The sequence below is a fragment of the Chelonia mydas genome, chromosome 1 (assembly GCF_015237465.2).
Source record: "Chelonia mydas isolate rCheMyd1 chromosome 1, rCheMyd1.pri.v2, whole genome shotgun sequence".
In the NCBI taxonomy this organism is placed as follows: domain Eukaryota; kingdom Metazoa; phylum Chordata; order Testudines; family Cheloniidae; genus Chelonia; species Chelonia mydas.
In genome coordinates, this window is record NC_057849.1 from 216,111,275 (window position 1) to 216,131,873 (window position 20,599).

The 20,599-nt window shown below is 46.1% G+C and overlaps 1 protein-coding gene across 5 annotated transcripts in view; it reads left to right on the top strand.

Annotated features, from left to right (window-relative positions):
* Positions 1-20,599, top strand: part of TULP3 (TUB like protein 3) — a 94,777-nt gene that overhangs the window by 70,797 nt on the left and 3,381 nt on the right. For all 5 annotated transcript variants that reach the window (XM_037913256.2, XM_037913250.2, XM_043525936.1 and 2 more), the window contains 7 exons: positions 1,245-1,421; positions 10,373-10,503; positions 11,688-11,885; positions 12,401-12,513; positions 12,920-13,034; positions 17,011-17,109; positions 20,105-20,276. In XM_037913256.2, the coding sequence (XP_037769184.1) occupies positions 1,245-1,421; positions 10,373-10,503; positions 11,688-11,885; positions 12,401-12,513; positions 12,920-13,034; positions 17,011-17,109; positions 20,105-20,276 (1,005 nt within the window). The remainder of the gene's footprint in view (positions 1-1,244; positions 1,422-10,372; positions 10,504-11,687; positions 11,886-12,400; positions 12,514-12,919; positions 13,035-17,010; positions 17,110-20,104; positions 20,277-20,599) is intronic.

The following is a 20,599-nucleotide window of genomic DNA, read 5'->3' on the forward strand; positions in this document are numbered from 1 at the left end:
TTGCTGGCAGTAGACTGTGCAGTACGACCACTAGCCATCGTCATCTCCTGGGTGCTCGGCAGAAGACGGTGCAGTATGACGACTAGCCATCATCTTCTGCTGGCTGGAGGTTAAAAGACAATGCACTGCCGGTAGGACTGAATCGCCATGAAACGAAACTTAAAAGGGAAATGACTTGGCTGAGGCACTCCCATGTTTGCCCAGGCACCCCTGACCTCATCGAGGTCGGTTAAAAGAGGACCCAGGACTACGTCGACACCGGCTACCAGTCATACTGCACTGTCTGCTGCCAAAAGGCAATAAACTGCTGCTGGGTAGCAATGCAGTACCGCATCTGCCGGCGCCCAGGAGACATACAGTGACGGTTAGCTGAGTGGGCTCCATGCTTGCCGTGATATGGCGTCTGCACAGGTAACTCAAGAAAAAAGGCGCAAAACGATTGTCTGCCCTTGCTTTCACGGAGGGAGGGAGGGAAGGGGGGCCTGACGATATGTACCCAGAACCACCCGCGACAATGTTTTAGCCCCATCAGGTACTGGGATTTCTACCCAGAATTCAGATGGGCAGCAGAGACTGCAGGAACTGTGGGATAGCTACCCACAGTGCAGTGCTCCAGAAGTCGATGGTTGCCTTGGTACTGTGGACACACTCCACCGACTACATGCACTTAGAGTATTTGTGTGGGGACACACACAATCAACTGTATAAAAACGCTTTCTACAAAACCGACTTCTATAAATTTGACCTAATTTCATAGTGTAGACATACCCATAGACTAACATCAAGGTGATTAACAAAGAAAATGACTACTGTGGACGGTAAAGGCTTAAAATGGTTGCCCATAAAAAAATAAAATCTAGGAGTTTTAATGTGCTTTACAAACATCAATTAATTTAAACTCATAACCCCTTGTGACAATAGAAGTATCATCATCCCCATTTAGGGATGGGGAAACTGAGGCTTGGAGAGGTTAATGTGACTTTCCCAAGGTAACACGGGAAGTCTGTCAGAGCCAGATTTAGAATCTAGGTCTCCTGACTCAGAATCCTGTAAAGTGCTTCTTTGGGAAGACGACCTTTTTTCCTTCCCTTGTGGAAAATGTCTGGGCACTCAGCTGCATCAGTGTTCTAAAAGGGTGTTTGAGTGGGGAGAGGTGAAATTAGGTGCCTTCTTGTGATGCTTAACACAGTCAGCCAGTTACAAAAACAGTGAGATTTCTCCATTCTGTTTCACTTTTCCTGCAGGCATTGATGGCCCAGCTGCCTTCCTGAAGCCAGAAGTCCAAGACTTAGGGACCAAACTCCAAATCCTCTCTGTAGGATCTTCCACAACAGAAGATGATGCAGATCAGGACAATGATGAAGAGACCCTCATAGATAGAGCTGCCAAGCCGGATCTGCAAGAAATCCTACAGAAACGAGGTGAGAGTTGGCTATATGCAGGGTTTGGACAGGGGTCTGTCAGGAATCATCTCACAATACAAGTGTGCATGTGAGCTTCCATACACAAAGGCAGCCAGCAATTTCTAGAACATACATTGACGGATGAGTAACTGTCATTCCCTTGTCTAAAATGCTAATAGTAACTGGCATACCTATCATGTTTTAAGAGATTACAGAAATTCCATATAATTTCTGGTCTTTCCAAAGGAAGTCATCACAAATTGCCTCTCTTGGTTTTGCCAGAGTCCAGGACATTTTTATTCCATGTACCTATCTGTTAATATTATAACACCACAATATAGTTCTTAAGTATTAGAAATCTCCACTGCCAGCCCACAATGCAGTAATTACTTAACTGCTCAGGAGACCTGCAGGAAAGGTGCTCTTCCTGATTCAGAGGATATCCCAAACAGCTGTTATAGAAAATATGCATAAAGGTTTATTGTCAAATACTGTGTCCCGTTGAGTAGTTTCTCATCAGAGTGTCCACTGCTGCCAATTGTATCACATCCCTGCCAGTACTGCAGGAAGTCTGTTAGTTGCGTGCTGTCTAAACATTTTGCAGTGAAATAAAAATGAATACTGTGTTGTTTGATGCACAGTTTACATTACCTTGTGGTGCCTGTCATCTAAAAGGTTCCCAAAGGATTTAACCTTTGAGTTATGTAGTAATTTGTAAGGATCGTGTCATCCACCACTCAGAAGCAACAGTTGTTTATCCATGAACAGCAACATTACACAAGAGTTAGGACAGGAAGTGCAAGAGAATAACTGATTGAAATTACACGGGAAATTTAGGAAGGCAGAATGTAAGTACACAGATTAGAATTTGGCCAGAACACCAGGGTTAACGCCTTTCCTCTTTCAAAATGTGCCTTGGGATGTTTATTGACAAGTAGTCAGGAACTTAGCTTTATATCTCATCCAAAACGCAGCACCTCCAGCAATGCTTTGTATGTGCAATACCATACTGGGACATTAGTATAATATTGCTTCATAGGGAAGAATGCAATTTACAGGATCAACAAAACCAGGTTCTTCAGCACTTTCTCACTCCTAACCCTGCTTACCACAAGAAATCAGGTAGGATCAGAAAATAAAGTGGTGTGACTCAAAGTATAAATCCCAGGAAGCTTACAGAAGTTCCCTCTCAGTTCTTCTTTGAGTATATGCCCTGTGGGTCCTGTGCACTGTTGACCGGAGACCGTAAAGCAGCATCTGCAGGCCTGAGCCTGCACAGAATAACTCCTCATGCTCCCATATAAGGTCATGTAGGGAGGTGTGGACCCACTGCCACTCATTTATCTCTCAACCCATCTGTGGCTTGAGACGGAGCAAAACTTGGGTGATGTCCACGCTACTGTGGTAAATTGACCTAAATTATGCAACTCCAGCTACATGAATAACGTAGCTGGAGTTGACGTAGCTTAGGTCGGCTTACTGCGGTGTCTGCACAGCACTGGGTTGATGGGAGAGTGTCTCCCGTCGACTTACCATACTCTTCTCATTCAGGGTGGAGTACCAGGGTCGACCTGAGAGTGATTTAGCGAGTCATTAGACCCGCTAAATTGACCCCCCACTGCATTGATTGCCGGAGTGTTGATCCGGTGGTAGTGTAGAGATAGCCTTAGTGTCTGCTGTTCTACAGCTTCCCACCTTTCTCACTTTCTGTGAATTTTTCATTTAGTTATTTACTTAGTTTGTTGTTTATTTAATTTCAGAACAGTTGTGGTTTCAAAGGGAGGTCTCTTCCCTCCCCCCTCCAGGACTTCTAGTTTAGTACATTGGCACCAGATTATGCCAAAGACACTGTGGTTTAAGCCCTGCCCATGCAACAGTAATTCTAGTTGTCTCTGGTGTCTCAGAGAGACTTACTTCCCATCAAAGGGCAAGGTCTGCTCAGGGTTTAAAGGCAGGTGTAGAAATGGAACACTCCTTAGCTTCTGAGGGGTCTGCTTCCCCACTTGCACATCAGCCTCAGCAGCTCAGGTGACTGCTGGAACCTTGGCAGCACCCCAGAGATAGTGACTTATAAGAAAAGAAGACTCTTTCCCTTACCAGGGAAACGAAGAGTGGTAGGTCACCCCATAAATCTCAGTCCTGGGACACCATGAATCCCCTAAGGGGTTACCTTCCCCTCTTCTTATGTCGTACCGACACCTTGGTACCAGTTTCACTTGGCGTCTCAGACTGAAATCAGTACCAAAGCATTCGTACCTGTGACAGGTTGCGCACTCACCACCGTGGTGCCTCCTACTGGTTGCTCCGGGAATTAGTTCTGTCCAGCTGTGGAGCGCCCTCTGCAGGTGGTATCTCACCCGTTCTGCTCAGCAGTGCTGTCTGGGACCCGCATTGCTCCCTGGCTTGCGTCATCCTCTTCTGGACACAGCCCTCCGGCTGTGCCCCACTCGGTTCTCTCCCCTTCCGGGGATATCCACAGTCCTCAGTCTGGAGCTGCAGTTGGCCATGAAGGCAGGTGCAAAGTCTAGCCCCTTGCCTCGGGCAAGCCACAGTCTGTATCAGGCCATGCTCCTCTATGGCCAGGTGTACTGGAAGGGGGAAGGAGGAGGACCCAGGTCCGTCCACTACTCTGGGTCCTGGCCCAGGGACTCTCTGGCGGCAGCCATGTGCTGACCTCCTTCTCTCCCCTCCACTGCTCATGCTCCCTGGGCCACTTCCCTTTGGCTCTTGCACCTTCTCGGCGCTTTTTTAGCAGGGGCTGCAGCCTGGAAGGTATCAGGCTGGAGCTTTCCCTCTGCTACCCTGAGCCTGCCCAGCGCTGCTCTATCTAAGGTGCTAGCCCTGGGAGCCAGTACTCCTCCCTTGCTTGTCAGGGAGAGACTCCTGTCTCTTCTGCTTTGCAGCCTTCATATAGGGCCCAGCCTGGCCCTGATTGGCTGCTTCTAAGCCTTCTGTGATTGGCTGGGCTCTGCGCATCTGCTCCAAGGACTGCTATTAACCCTTTGTCTGCCAAAGTGGGGCAACTGCCCCACTACAGTACCACATAAGACGTTGTGTGCAGAAAAGTCTTCCATGCACAGAGTGGCTCCTACATCAGTACCATCCAGCACCTCTCAGCCCCTTGATGTACACAGGGCTTCTACCTGCACTCGGTACCATCGTGTCTTACAGCTCCATGTCAAAGAAGCTGTTCTGTCAACTTTGCCAGTACTGCATGCACCAATTCCTCCTTGGCACCGATCCACATCCCAGTTCCAGCACCATTGGCTATCATAGCTCTTGACCATGCTCGAGATTCTTTTCTCTGGAGGATCTTCTCATTTTGGATAAACCAGGGTCTCCCTTACTAAGGAGCTGTCATAAATATAAAGGGAAGGGTAACCACCTTTCTGTATACAGTGCTATAAAATCCCTCCTGGCCAGAGGCAAAACCCTTTCACCTGTAAAGGGTTAAGAAGCTAAGGTAACCTCGCTGGCACCTGACCCAAAATGACGAATGAGGGGACAAGATACTTTCAAATCTGGAGGGGGCTGGGAACAAAGGGTTTGGTCTATCTGTGTGATGTTTTTGCCGGGAACAGATCAGGAATGCAGCCTTCCAACTCCTGTTAAGTTAGTAAGTAATCTAGCCAGAAAATGCATTAGGTTTTTTTGTTCAATGGCTGGTAAAATAATCTGTGCTGAAGGGAATGGATATTCCTGTTTTTGTGTCTTTTTGTAACTTAAGGTTTTGCCTAGAGGGATTCTCTATGTTTTGAATCTGATTACCCTGTAAGGTATTTACCATCCTGATTTTACAGAGGTGATTCTTTTACCTTTTCTTTAATTAAAATTCTTCTTTTAAGAACCTGATTGATTTTTCATTGTTAAGATCCAAGGGTTTGGGTCTGTGTTCACCTGTATCAATTGGTGAGGATTGTTATTAAGCTTTCCCCAGGAAAGGGGGTGTAGGGCTGGGGGGGGATTTTGGGGGAAGACGTCTCCAAGTGGTCTCTTTCCCTGTTCTTTGTTTAAGATGCTTGGTGGTGGCAGCATACTGTTCAAGGACAAGGCAAAGTTTGTACCTTGGGGAAGTTTTTAACCTAAGCTGGTAAGAATAAGCTTAGAGGGTCTTTCATGCAGGTCCCCACATCTGTACCCTAGAGTTCAGAGTGGGGAAGGAATCTTGACAGGAGCTGTACTAGATCTCTCTCTTGGGTATTGTACTGACAGCTGCAGCTTGACTTCCAACACTTGGTACCATCACCAATGCCTCAGGGCGCCCCCTTTTAGCCCAGAGGATATTTCTGGTTCTGAGGTCTCTGTACAGGGCTCTACCTTGGAACTGTTACACCCTTCTTGAGTTCATTTACTGAGGGGGACCTTGTGGAGCCCACCGGGTACCCTAGACCTTTGGGATATAAACATCCTTGGAGACTCCTCACCTATCCCCCTCCTGGCTGGGCTTACTGGAACCCATGGGAGCACTTTGTGGAACAGTTTTAGAGGGTACCAGCTAGAAAGAAACCCCAACACCGACCAGTACCACATCATTCACAGGCACTGACAGACCATCCTTCGGTGCCGTATGCCCCCTCGGTACAAGAGGTGCAATAGCCACAGATGGAGGAAAGCTCACCCTTATCAGCCAAGTCCTCCTCCTCCTCCCCAGATGAGGTTGTAATGCCACCATTGCCCTCTTCTGCTGATGACTTTAGAGCTTTCCAGGAGCTAATGAAACACGGGATGGAATCCCTCCAGATCCTGCTAGAAGAGGCCAAGGAGTCTCAACTTTCCCCGATGGACATTTTAAATATCATCCCCGCAGGGAAAAATTGCCCTAGCAATTAATGAGGCACTGTTATTGCCTTCATGTACTTTATTGCAAACACCTGCCACTATTCCACCCAAGCGGGGAAATAAAATATGTTGTATTACAGCTAAGGGAATGGAATACTTCTCCCATCCCACCACTAATTCCCTGGTGGTGGATGTGGCTAATGAAGGAAACTATCAAGCTTGCTCCAGACCCTCTGCTTTGGACAAAGAGGCCAAACAAATAGACCTCCTGGGCAGAAAGAGCTATTCATCAGCAGCTCTTGTATTTTGTGTTGCAAACTACCAGGCTTTGACAGTGAAATATTATTTAAGTTATTCCAAGTTCACAACACTTTATTGAATGCCTGCCACAAGACTAAAAAGACCAATTTCAGTCCTTTGTCTCTGAGGGTCAGTTAATCATGAAAGCCTCCTTGCAGGCTGCTCTCGATGCTGCTGACACAGCTTCTAGATCCCTGGCTACTACTGTGTATATGCAAAGAGTATCTTGGCTCCAGCCTTCTGGACTCCTGAAAGAGGTGCAGAATACCACTGAAGACCTTCCCTCTGAAGGGCTCAAGCTCTTCAGTGCAGACGCACACTCCTCTCTCCACACCCTTAAAGGTTCAAGGGCAGTGCTATGGTCACTGGGAATTTATATGCCTGCAACAAAAAGACACTTTAGCAGGTCTCAATCTGCACAGGGTTCAGACCATTCAAGTAGCACCCACACCAGGCTTTCTTAGACCTTTGGAGCCTTTGAGAAGGAGATCCAAACCTCACAAAAGAGGATCACTCCCCTGCCCCCTACAACCACCCAATCTGCACCCCCTAAGAGACAATTTTGACAGATTGGTCAAGAGCATCGAGCATCCTATTTCTCCAGATCCTCTGCCGTACAATTCTACCATTCCACCCACTTCCAGTGATTAAATATTCCACTTCCTGCCTGCCTGGAAGCACATTGCCTCAGACAAATGGATATTAGAGGTGGGTGACATGGAATATTGCAACACAACTACCACCCACCTCCCTTCCCTGTCTTTTTTCAGGGACCCCTCTCACGAGGAGCTCTTAAAGCAGGAGGTCCAATCTTTCCTGCTCTTGGGGGCAATCAAGCCAGTTTCCCATGAGTTTGTCAGAAGAGGGTTCTAGTCCAGCTATTTCATAGTCCCCAAAAGGTGTAGAGGGTGGAAACTAATCTTTGATCTCAGACATTTGAATACCTATGTGATTTCATAATGCTTCAGGATGGAGACGCTAGCCACCATAATTACATCCCCAGATCTGAGAAACTGGTTCATTGCCCTCGACCTCCAGGAAACCTGTTTTCATGCAGGTATCCACTCCTCCCACAAACGTTTCCTATGTTTTGTAATAGGCCCTGAATGTCTTTACAAAGGTCCATTCAGCGATAGCGGCCCATGTATGTCAGTGGGGTATCACAATATTCCCACAGTTGGATGACTGGCTTCTCAGGGGTCACTCAGCAACCTCCAAGGCACTTAGAAGCCCTCAATGGGTCTAAGAACTAGGTCTCAGCTTTTGCGCATCCTATCATGGCTGGATTACTTAAAGGCTTACACAGCTTGTTTTCCCCTATGCAGAACCCCACTCCACCATGGGATCTTAATTTTCTCGATGCCTTTAAACCAATGTCTACCTGTTTTCTCCTCTACCTCTCCCAGGCTATCACTTGGGATAGATGAATAGGAGAACTCAATGTGCTCATAGTAGACTCACCATTCACTGCCTTCTGTATAGAAATGGTCACACTACATTCCAATCCTTGTTTCCTTCCTAAGGTCTTTTCAGAATACCATATTAATCAGGAAATCCATTTACAAGAGTTCTATCCAAACCTTCTATCCAAATGAAAATTCTGCGAGCAGCTTCTATTACACATGGGCATATTTAACTGAATGAAAGTATAAACTAAGCAGTATGGTATATCATGTTTTAATAAAAGCTAGACAGCTTCTTATTCATTTCACTAAAGTCACTAGTAATATGGATATCAAGACTCAGAAAGCAATATCCCACAAGAGGAACATAAGGATTAAATTCTTCATAACATAATGTTTGTGAGATGCTCAGTCTCACAAACTACAGCAAGCAGCCAACACACACTAAACATCAGAAGGGCTCTCACCTTCTACTTAGACAGAACCAAGACCTTTAGGACCTCTCCCATACTCTTTGTATCCTTTGTTGAAAGGGTGAAGGGACAGGCCATTTCCACACAGGACTGTCAAAGTGGGTCTCGGGTTGCATCTTGAGATGCTATGAGACTGTCTCAATACAAGCCCTCACAGAGTGAGAGCACACTCCACTAGGGCTCAGTCCACATCTTTTACGCTCCTGAAAGATGTTCCCATAGCAAAAATCTACAGGACCTCAACTTGGTCCTCTATCCAGACATTTGCCATGCATTACCCTATCTTACCTGCTTCCAGAGCTGACACGTTTGGTGACGCAGTCCTCCAATATGCCCTGGATTTTCCTCCTGCCTCCTCAGCACCAATCTCCACATTGTGTTACTGCTTGGGAGTCTCCTATGGTGGTACACCCATAGGGACATATCTTAAAGGAGAAGACTTTACTTACCTGTGCAGTAACTTGAGTTCTTTGAGATGTTTTGTCCCTATGCGTAATCCACCTCCTGTTCTCCTTACTCTCTGCTGCAAATTCTCTGGCTTCGCAATTGAGAAGGAACTGAGTGATGGTGGGTCCGTACCTTCCTGTATGCCCGAGTATGAGGAATTGCTCTGTGCAGGCGTGGGCCTACAGCCACTGCTTTACAGTCTCCGGTCAAGAGTGCACAGGCATCCAATGGTGGGGCACCCATAGGGACAAAACATCTCAAACTCATGTTACTGTACAGTTACTGTATATATTACTGTAATCTCTGTTCTTCACCCAGAATTCTCTTGGACACACCTCCATCGTCTTCTATACATAGCTGTGATGTGGTTGCTTGGATAAAGATGAAACATTAAGAACAGGGACCTGTAGTCTACTTAGGCTACACCTCCATATTAAAGATGAGGGTGTTTGTAGAATTGATTTGATGTGTTAGATTGCATTGATGCTGTAGGAATTGGAGAGAATTGGTGGTTGAAACAGTCTGTACTCAGTTATGAAGAATCTGTAAGATTGAAGAGTATAGTGAAGGATGGGTTAAATGTAAACTAGTAAGCATCACACTTACTGGGTTGGATAAACCACGTTAGGCTGGATTGCTTTTTCTGTTCTTAAAATATCTGTTCTTGTGTGCATGGAAGTTAACTGAGATTCAGGGAGATACAACTGTAAGTGGAAAAAATAGATGTGAAACAATTGTAAAGGAAGCAGTGTGTTAGAGAGGGAGACAGAAGCCACTGAAGGCAAGTGGAATAAGGATAAAACCAAAATGAACAACGACACATAGATTTGCTTTTATGCTGGTGTGCAAATACACATGTACTGTATACTCTGTTTAAAACTGTTTTGTCACCAGACAAAAGTGGCTGGTGCTACAATGTTATCTGCTCAGTCATAATTTTCAAATGAAAATTGTGCGAGCAGCTTCTGTTACACATGGGCATATTTAACTGAATGAAACTATAAACTAAGCAGTATGGTATATCATGTGTATGTATTAATAAAAGCCAGACAGCTTCTTATTCATTTCACTAAAGTGTCACTAGTGATATGATCTCAAGGCTCAGAAAGCAATGCCCCACAAGAGGAAAACTCACACTAGGAACATAAGGATTAATTCATAATAACATAATGTTGGTGAGATACTCAGTCTCACAAACTACAGCAAGGAGCATAAGAGAAATATGTAAAAATAAATTCATATAACATAAGTGCATAAAATTAGGCTACTGAGTTCCTATTTTGGTACCTAAATAAATGGTCTGATTTTCAGAGATGTGGAAATATGGATTTAGGTGCCTAGCTTTCGGTCACCCTGTTTGAATATTTTATCTTTATTGCACAAAAGACAGTTAAAAGGCATCATTACTACCCTAATATTACTTTTCCACATAAATAGTCATTGCAGGTATGTTGTGGGTTAAAGTGAGGATAGGAGCAGGGAAGGTAACTGAGGGGTATGTGAATTGGTGATGCCCTGCATTTGTGACACCTTCCATTAGAGGTTACCTAGTCCTGAATTCTGGCAGGGATCTCAGGCAGTTTGAATTTCGATGAGGACACAGAAGAGGAGGAAGAAGCTGGAAAGAGGTCAAGATCTCGTTCACCATATTCTGAATCTGAGAGGCCTAGTTCCGCAACCAGCCAGAAATCTGCTACAGTAAGTGTCATGAAAACACTGTTCTCAATGAGACTCAGACCCATGCTTTCTAGTGCCCATGTGTAAGGTGCTGATTTGTGTCCAACCCACAAAGGACTCACTCCCACAACCAAGTCTCTTCCCAAGGGACTTTTCCTCTTTGGCTCTCTGTCACTTCCACTTCAGGACTTACTGCAGGATTCTTCCTTGCTCTTTTGGCTGAGCACTGTCTCCCAGGATTTTCTCCCTGGCGCTCTGTTTTTCCCCCCGGCAGCTTCTCTCAGCCTCCCCGATTAGGGGACTCTGGCAGCCTCTTCCAGGGATCTCCTTGATGCTCCTGCTCCCCTACTTCTCCTTCCTTACTGACAGCCTGGCTGTAGGGAACACGTGATTCCCCTCCGCAGCTGCGCCTGATTAATGAATAGGGCTGGCTGGCCCCAAGCTCTGACCATTAGAGCGGCCGACCACCTATTACAGCACCTCAGCGTTAAAACATGCTAGTTCCAGCCCCTAGCCTGTAGCCAATGTGCTCAGACCTGAAACCAGAGGGAAGCCAAGGTGTTGGCTTCCGTACCTTATATCCAGTCCTCCACTAGCTTCCACCGCCATCTGTGTCCCATTTTGATATTCTGCATCTTGACTGTTGTCACTGTTCCTCTAGTGCTCACTCCTCCTACAGGGAGAGTTAATTCCACCCTAGATACAGTCTGAGCAAGCATAGACACACTTACGGTTTTAGCCATACCATCATACTGTGGTTTTCCCCAGCCTGTCCCACTCCAGGATCAAGGCTGACCAGAAAGTGCTGTTCCTCATACTGTCTTTTTTTACAATACATTTCAAGCTTAGCGATTAAATGCTATGCTAAAAGGGACATTTCTCCCTTTGACTATAACAGCTTTTCACCCTGCGTCCCCTCCCTAGCAAGCCATTCTACCCTCTAGTTACTGGGGACTCTAGCCCAGCTTTTCCTTCCTTAAAGCGGTATTCTTCTCCCAGGGTAGGAGAAACTTCTGTCCTGATTTCTTCTTCTCAATGGAACATTCCTTCCTTGAAACACAGAGATCTCTGATCCAGCATCCCTTCCCCAACAGAGCTTTTTCCTCTTCATATGGGGGCCTCCTACCCAACAGGCCATTCTTCTCTTGGGTTACTAGGCCCTCTGACCTGATTTCATTTTGCTGATGGGATAGGTCTTCCCACAGGACACAGGTGCTTCCTGCAGTGCATCCCCAGAGTCAGATGCACAGCTGGGAGAAGTGGAGAACTTGGAGGAGTTTGCATTACGCCCTGCTCCCCGTGGCATTACAGTGAAGTGTCGAATCACTAGAGATAAGAAAGGAATGGACCGAGGCCTCTTCCCCACCTACTATATGCACCTGGAAAGGGACGACAACAGAAAGGTATTGGGACTAGCACACAGTCTCTAGCCCTGGGCTTCTGAACTTCTAGTACAAAACCTTTGGGTGTGTGGTGGAGCAGTGCTTAAATGGGGAAGGAACCTGGAGCTGAAAGGAGAAAGCTTGTGAAAAGAAGGAGGGATTCATGTCCATATCTTGGCGCAGGGTATGAAGGCAGCAGTTGGGAGGTGTGGAAGCAATAGTATAAAGAAGGTGCACTAAAGCAGGAGTAAAAGAAGAGCAGAGGGATGAGTATCTGGTTAAAAATTAGGAAGGAAAGGTGCTTAAAATCTGAGCCATTGGGTGGGCTAAAGAGAGCTGAGATTTGGGGCTGTTTGCCCATGGGCTGAAGAGAAAGGTCAGTGGTATGGAAGTGGCAAGAAGGGGTCTGCCAAAGCGGGTGGGAGCTAATGGGCAGGGGAATGGTGATAGGGACAGTGGGATGGAGGCCAAAAGTAGTGTTGTGCCTCTGGGCTCTTCCAGAGCTTCCTGTCATGACCAAAGTTTTGTGTTTCCAGACGTTCCTTCTTGCAGGGAGAAAACGGAAAAAGAGCAAAACATCCAATTATCTCATTTCAATTGACCCAACAGATTTATCCCGGGAAGGGGAAAGTTTCATTGGAAAACTAAGGTGAGAGCCGCAAATAAAAGCCATCAACAGGTGCACAGTTTCTGTGTTCATGTACTGCAAGAGAGGTTGGAGTTCTTCTCTTGCTGAGTCAGAGCCAAGGGCAGCAATCTAGTCCCATGCCAGGCAGAGTGTGACCTCACCCTCTCTTGGTTCACCCCTGGCTGTCCCTTTGGTACCAGTATCTCTTTCAGAGCGATGACTGTGACCACTTATGTGAGGAGTCCTGGCTTGATGTTTTTCCAGGTCAGGTTATGGGCTCAGTGTAACAGATACTTTCACTAGAGCTGTTTATTGAGCTGCTGATGGGAAACCCCAGATGGGAATGTCAGGAGAGGCTGACCCAGTCTAATTATGTCACATAGTCTCACATAGAACATCTCACTGACTCTCCGTTTCCTGATTCTAGGTCCAACCTTATGGGAACAAAATTTACTGTCTATGATCATGGAGTTAGTCCAATAAAGGCACAAGGGCTAGTAGAAAAGGCCCATACCAGACAGGAGCTCGCAGCCATTTGTTATGTAAGTTCCTTTTATTTTTTCCCCCTACCCCAACTCCTGAATCACTTAAACACAGGCATTAGGGATGGGAGGCATCCTGCAGTTACAGCCACTTTGGCTGTGGTCTTGTCAGGACTTTCAAGCCAAGTATTTGGATTGGAGGCCTGCAGGGAAAACTCAGGGTGCTTCCGGATGTTAGTGATTCCGCAGCAAGTTTTCTTAATTCTGCATCAGTGCAACAGGATAACTATAATATGAAAGTTCTCCAGCAGTCCAATGCACATGAGTCATAAAAGCAAGGTCTTGATTGCTTGTGGTTCTTTGAGATCTCAGTGGCACATTAACAAGAGACTAGATGTGTGAACTCCAGTTCTGTCCAGTTTCTACTCTGGTAATCCTAGTGCACCCTGGAGTTTCCATTGGATACAGTATTCTTCATTTCCCATCCTAAAATACTTCATAGTGTTTCTGTGAGCTGTTAAAACAAGTATAATATATCCCTAAAAGGTGGCTGTCTGTTAATAGTGGTGAAGTGATTTCTGTGTATGTACAATCAGCTATTCAAATTTGTAACATGTTTGCTATATACATGTAAAATCATTATCCTGTTTCTCAGGTCTCTTCTCAGAAAGACCTGAGATGGAATAAGACAGGTTCCAGCTCCAAGGACCTACAGCAGAGGTCCCCAATCTGTGGAGCACGCCCTTCTAGGGGGGTGCGGATGAATGTTTGGGGGGCACAGCAGGGAGGGAGCACCACCCAGCTCTGCTCCTGGCCCCAGCTGTCAGACCTGCGCTCAGGGTCCTTGCTGCTGGACCCGTCCCCTGAGCTCCGCTTCTAGCTGCGGCTGCTGGCCCAGGGATCCAGCTGTTGGTCTCCACCCGCAGCTGAGGCTCCACTTCCGCCCTTGCCCCTAGCCTTGGCCCCCTACTCCTCTCCGCCCCCAACCCCCAGAGCTGTGGCCCCGCTCCTTGCCCCAGCTCCAGGGGGAAGGAGTGGGCACGGTCAAGGGTAAGGGTGGGGTGAAAGGTAAAAAGTTTGGGGACCACTTACCTACAGTCTATATCAATAAAACGCACTAGTATGTTAGCGGAAGCTATATAACTAATATTAATGTTATACCTGATTTTTATCATATATGTGTTAGGAACTCTAAGGAGCCATCTTGCTGGAATAAAATTGAAATAGCCTTTGAGATAGATTTTTGGTTGAAGGCATTAAACAGTTGGTGACTAGAGGACCAAGAAAGTCTGTTTCTTCTTCAAGTAATGGTCCCTATTGTATTCCACTGTGGGTTACACATGTGCACCATGCTCCCAGAGTCAGAGAATTTGAAAGCAGTGTCTGTTGGTCCGCGCATGTGCCTCAGTTCACCTCGTGCTCCCAACCTCAGGGCAGACCAACTGCCTTGTCAGTTGCTTCTCATTGCTGCGTGGTCCAGGTCAGAAACTTCGTGTCTTCAGTTCTGATGTCGTTTCTGAAAAACAGTAGTGTTAGCTGTAAATAGTTTGTAGTTTTAGAAGTTTTAATAGATTTAGTAGTTTTGATCATTTTAATAGTTTTAGAATTAGATTAGGCTATAGGGGTCCCCTCCATTCTCCCCCATGCCCTATTCGGGTACCTGACTGTGCCCAGAACTCCAGCCTTCAAACTCTGCACCTCCTGCCCGCAATCCTTTTCCATCAGTGACGACCCCCAACACTGTCTCTACTGCTTGGGACAGGCGCTCACACTGCAGATTGGTGCAGTATTTGTCAGTCCTTCCCCAGCTGCATCCGAGAAGGACAGGCTTTTCTCCTCCGTAAGTACCTCATGGAAATGGCTATGAGGCTTCAATCAGATCCAGGCTGTGGAATCCCCCCTTTACATCATCCTGAATCAGCAAGAAGTATGCCTCCTGCTGCAAAGTCTGATTCCGGTGCCAGAGGATCCACCCCCACAAACTGCATGGTGGGGCCTAGTCGGGAGATCAGGAAGCACTCCTATAAACATTGGGCTAAGACTTCCTCTAAGTCCATTCCAAAGATACCGGATATGCCTACAAGCAAACCCACTGACTCAGCCCAGGAGTATGTCATATGTCCCCAGTCCCATAGACATAATAAGAAAAGCATGAAACATAGGGCTTCACCATCTCCACACCATGCTTCATCAGTACCATCATCCCCAGCTCTTCATAAGACACCAAGACCTTCTGGCACTGGTGAATGGAGACCATACGATATTCATCACCAGCACCTGTGGCCCAAACAGAAAGGTCCCTATTAAACCAGGGAGGTCCAGATCCTTGGCCACACCACAGGACATTTTCACTCCCCCAGATCCTGAATCCCCTCCCGCATTGGGACTCTCCATTTCCAGAGAGTGTAGTTGCCTTCCAGAGATCTGCTGGCAGGATGGAGCTTATCACCTCCACCATACATAACGTGCACCTTCCTATCAGCACCAGTGTTATCGCCATTAGAACCTGAGTCTGCCCTTTCCTCCTCAAGAGACTCGGAACCATGACAGGAACCACACCCAGGAGACCCACAAAACCCTGGAACCAACCAATGCTTCACCTGGCTCAGAGTCATTGGTACCCATGCCATGGGGACCCCTGCCACGAGCTGTCGACCCCACCTGTTGGCCATATTGGGGACCCTGGCACCAGTGCCCACCGTGGGAATGTATCTGACCCACTAGGGAGTCACCACCTGACTCCACCCAGAGAATTCCCAAATGGATTTTGGAATGTACTCTACTCTGCTATAAGCTCTCGAATCTACCCCCAAAGCAGGGAGGATCAAAGCACTCCACGAGAGCCCAAGCTACGACTGTAGCATCTCTTCAGGACATACCAAGGAGGCCACATGGAGCTCCATCCACATGTTTGCAAGACATTGTTCCATGGTATAAGACTTGGCTACTGATGCCTCATTTGGGATAGCTGTTCGCCACTCATCCCTGCCATCCTCATCCTTACACCCTCCTCCTGCTTAAGTGCTGCTTGTCTGTCCCCCGCAGTGAATACAAAGGACCGTCACTCAAAGAAGAAGAGGAGGTTACTTACCTGTAAGTGGAGGTTCTTTGAGATGTATGGTATCTCTGGGTATTCCACTACCCACTGTCCTTCCCCTTTGATTTGGATCTTGTCTGATTCATGGTGGAGAAGGAATTGAAGAGGCAGTCGGTCCTCCCAACCCTTTATCATCTTGGTCAGGAGCACAAGGTGAACCGGGGCACATGCACAGACCAATGGACACTACTTTCAAATTCTCTGACTCCAGGTGCATGGTGCGCATGCATAACCCACAGTGGAATACATATAGGGACCACACATCTGGAAGAACCTCCAGTTACAGGTAAGTAACTTCCTCTTATCTTCACTGCCATACAGGTGGAGTATGTGGAATTCCCTGCTGCACTTTGGAGTAGACTTGTTTGTTTCAGGATGAAAGCTAAGCCATATGCTGACTCCAAATCCCCCAGGGGTTTCTTTTATCTTGTCTACAAGGTCACAATTTGGGAGAAACTACGAAGTATAGCCTTAAAAAAAAAAACAAAAGCTAAGCAGAATTAAATAGATTGTCCATTTAGACTATAAGGTCCCTGGAGAGTTGACAAAGTACAGACGCAGTCAGAGTCATGCTGTCTCTAATTCTGTTTATACCTTTGTTGCTAGCAGGGATCTAGCACATTTCCCCTCAACAATATGAACCACGTTTATTGTCCGAGAATGACACTAGCCAAACTGTGTAATAAAACCATGCTTTAGGTTATATTTGGAAGATTATCTATAGCACTGTTTGGTTAATGTGGTTTTGGAGGAGAAAAAGAATTATATCACTAATAGTCAAGGAAACAATGTTGATTGCAACCGTGTTTAAATACAGATGTAGCTGGCATGTTTCTGATTCCAGGGTAGATAGGGTATTAAAGGTCAATCTCATTATCCTCTCTCCTGGATGAGGCAGTGCTTTAGTTCCTGAAAAGAACTTAATTCCTTGTCTTTTAGGAAACCAATGTCCTAGGATTCAAGGGCCCCAGGAAGATGTCCGTGATCATTCCAGGGATGAACATGAAACACAAGCGGATTCCAATCAGACCACGAAATGTAAGTTTGGAACTGGGTCAGATTCCCGTGGCGCAAGGAAGAAAGTTTTAACCTCTTAGAGATCCAAATGCTAATTATTGGCAATCAGAGAAATTAGAGGAAAAAGACCTGTTGGGTTCCAGCTATCCCATCTTCTGGAAGTTAGGGTGGGATTCTTCACTACACTGTGCTTTTCCAGGCCACTTTGAAATTACTCCCATAATAGGATTCTACCATTGCCCTTGGGAGACTGATTGATCTGATAGGTCTCATGATTGGTAAACTTTTCTTGATATTCAGCTTAAAATGTCATTTTCTTACTTTCAGCTTATTTCTTGCTTGTAGCCCTTATGCAACCCTTTAAATTTTGCCTCTTTCCTTACTTGTCATTTAGCCATGTGGACCATATTTAGCTCTTTTTTTTTTTTTTTTAACTGTAGTGCATAGGAGCCCTAGTCGTGGCTGGACTCCATTGTGCTAGGTGCTTTACAAACACCGAAAAAAAGATGGTCCCTGGCCCAAAGACTTTACATTCTAAGTATAAATCAAGAGATAACAGGTGGATGCAGACAGAGAGAGAAGCATAAGAAAACAATGAGGTGATATTGGTCAGCAGGACAGGCAGTGGTCTCAGCACACCAGCAGCCTAGCCATTGTCCAGTTTTTCAGGAATCCTAGAAAAGGAGAGTTTTAAGGAAGGATTCAAACAAGGATAATCAGATCGCTTTGCAGACCTCTACAGGGAGGTCCTCCCAAGCATGATGGTCAACGTGAAGAAAGCATGACGGTGCTGTTGGAAAATTTTAACAAGTGGGTGATGGAGGCTGACATCATGGGCCAATCAAAAATGGGAGTTAACATTTAGATAGCGAATGAGAGCTAAATAGAGTGGGTATAGGCTATAAAGGGCCCTGAAAGTGAGGACAAGTAAGAATCTTATGTTTGATATGATAGAGAAGTGGAGGGATACAAAGAGAGGAATGACCAAATGTTAGAGATGTTTTGCAGAAAGAATCTGCAGGACTTAGACATATCTAGGGGGCAAGAGGAGAGGATTTGACTCAGAGCTGGTGAACAGGAGGCTGGGATTGCAGGCATGGGATTCAATTAAGTTGGAGAAGTAGTTATTTCTCTAGGAAGATGGCAGAACTAAAGGAGGAGAGAACAAATCTGTAGTGGAGGAAGCAAGCCTGGTCACAGGATTTCTGCCAGACACTCCACAGCGTAAGAGCCCGAGCAGGCGCAGAGGAAGTGGATGTTGGGGGTGAGCCAAGGGTGGGTGCTGGCAGAGCAGACCTTGCGATGAGAGAGAGTAGGCATGGAGAGAAACAAGCATATCAGTGGAAGAGGGGGCATAAGTCCATTTATCTAACCCTCACTTTTTTTTCCCCCACTTTGCTAAACTCATTCCAATTTGTCAGTAGTCTTCTAGTAATTAAATGCCCTGAGCTGAATACAGTATTCCAGATGTGGTCTCACTAGACATATATAGGACCAGATGTGCCAAAGCACAGCCCTTACTAGGGGGCGATATAGAGCCAAACACCCCAGTGTGGGCTACCGGAGTCATTGTGTCTCAGGAGGACACTATGCCTGATTGAGCTCTTGGAAATCACAGTTGATTCATCATCCCTTAGGAGAATGCAGTATGCATCCACTTGATAATGCAGTTGGGGGGATTCAGTCTATTGCCCCTATCCATTTTATTCGCCTTAAAATCTGAGTCTAAGAGAGGCCCACAATGCTCAGGAGAGCATAGGGACTGCAATCAAGGGTGGCCCCTTTCCTGGGATACAGGGTTTAGGGGTGGCTCTCTGTGGTTTTGCTCAAATACCAGCCACAATTTAGCCCATATAGATTCATCATCATCTACTTGTTCTGTGACATGATGCCTCTGAATAAGCAGTGACTGCTCTTCTCTAAAAGATAGCCCCACTGCCATTTCTAAATGTAATTTGTTGATGCCCATTCCCAAAGTCCTATGGGCATCCTTACAGAAACAAATAAAATCAGAGATCCAATTAAATAGTAAATCTGTTTAAAAAACAAACAAACCCAAGAAGCAACAGACAGCTCACTACATCCTACTCAGAATTTTACCACAAATAAATCTATTACTCAAACCTCCCCAAACAACTGCTTACCAAGCATCTCCCTCCGTGGAATAACTTCAGTTTGGATAGTTTTTATCAATTTTAATAGCTTTTATTTTTTAAGGTTGAAGTTCATTTTGTCACGTTATATTTCCTTGCCACTTTGTCCTCACTACTGTTTTCAGCTCCTCCCAATTTCCTGTTCTTCTCAGATGTAGTGAACATGCTGTTTTACCCACATTCACATTTCCATGTGTTTGTGTACCTATGCCTAAACCTGGTAGAATCATAGAATATCAGAGTTGGAAGGGACCTCAGGAGATCATCTTGTCCAACCCCCTGCTCAAAGCAGGACCAAGCCTCAATTTTTGGGCCCCCTAAATGGCCCCCTCAAGGATTGAACTCTCAACCCTCGGTTTAGCAGGCCAATGCTCAAACCACTGAGCTATCTCTCCCCCCTCCCTATGGGGGGAAAGCACTTTAATCCATACATACTTGTAGCCCACTGCAGCCTTTGAATTTCCCACTACAACATCCCAACTTCTTGCATTAGGGTGTTAAAGATATCTGGTTATTCCTCTTTGCTTTGAAGGTTACAAGGTGGGGAATTGGAGGTTTGTACTGGAGGAAAAGGCTCCCGGGGGTTAGAAATAGACTCCTGCCAGTACATTGAGAGTGGGTGCAGAAGGTGCTCTCACTGTGTCTCCTGGTTAGGATTGAGATGCAGTGGGCCCAGCAGGAGAGAGAACCTCAGGACTGGGAAAGTATGGAAATATCTCCATGGTACCTGCAGGATCTATTTCAGCAGGGTTGAGTTCACTGTTCACTAGATCAGGGGGACTCATGGTTGCAGAGTAAACACAACTTGAGAGAAGCAGTGACTAAAAGCATACCCTCCCAAGTATAATTTTTCTCTTGAGCAGGAACATGAGAGTTTGCTGTCAAAATGGCAAAATAAAAACCTGGAGAACCTGATTGAGCTGCACAACAAGGCTCCAGTCTGGAATGATGACACTCAGTCGTACGTCTTGAATTTCCATGGGAGAGTCACTCAGGCCTCGGTGAAGAACTTCCAGATTGTCCATGAGAATGACCGTAAGAGCTAAGGGTTGTGCTATGGTGGGGTGAGGTGGGGTATGTGGGGCTGCCACTCTAGTGAGGAAAAGAGCATTGTTCCATTAGGTGGGGAAATATGGGAACATTGCTCCTACATGAGGGATATGGGATGGGCAAGAACAGGATGGGAGATATAGTCCAGAGGATCTTGGGACTTTTGGAATGATATGGGACCTCCCCTTCACTCTAGAGGTGGAGGGGATGACAGGATAGCTGCATCAGAGGAGAGGCGAATGCAGGCCTTCTGCTGAAGATGGAAAGGAGAGTAATATGGGATTGCTGTCCCAGCCAAAGCATAGGTA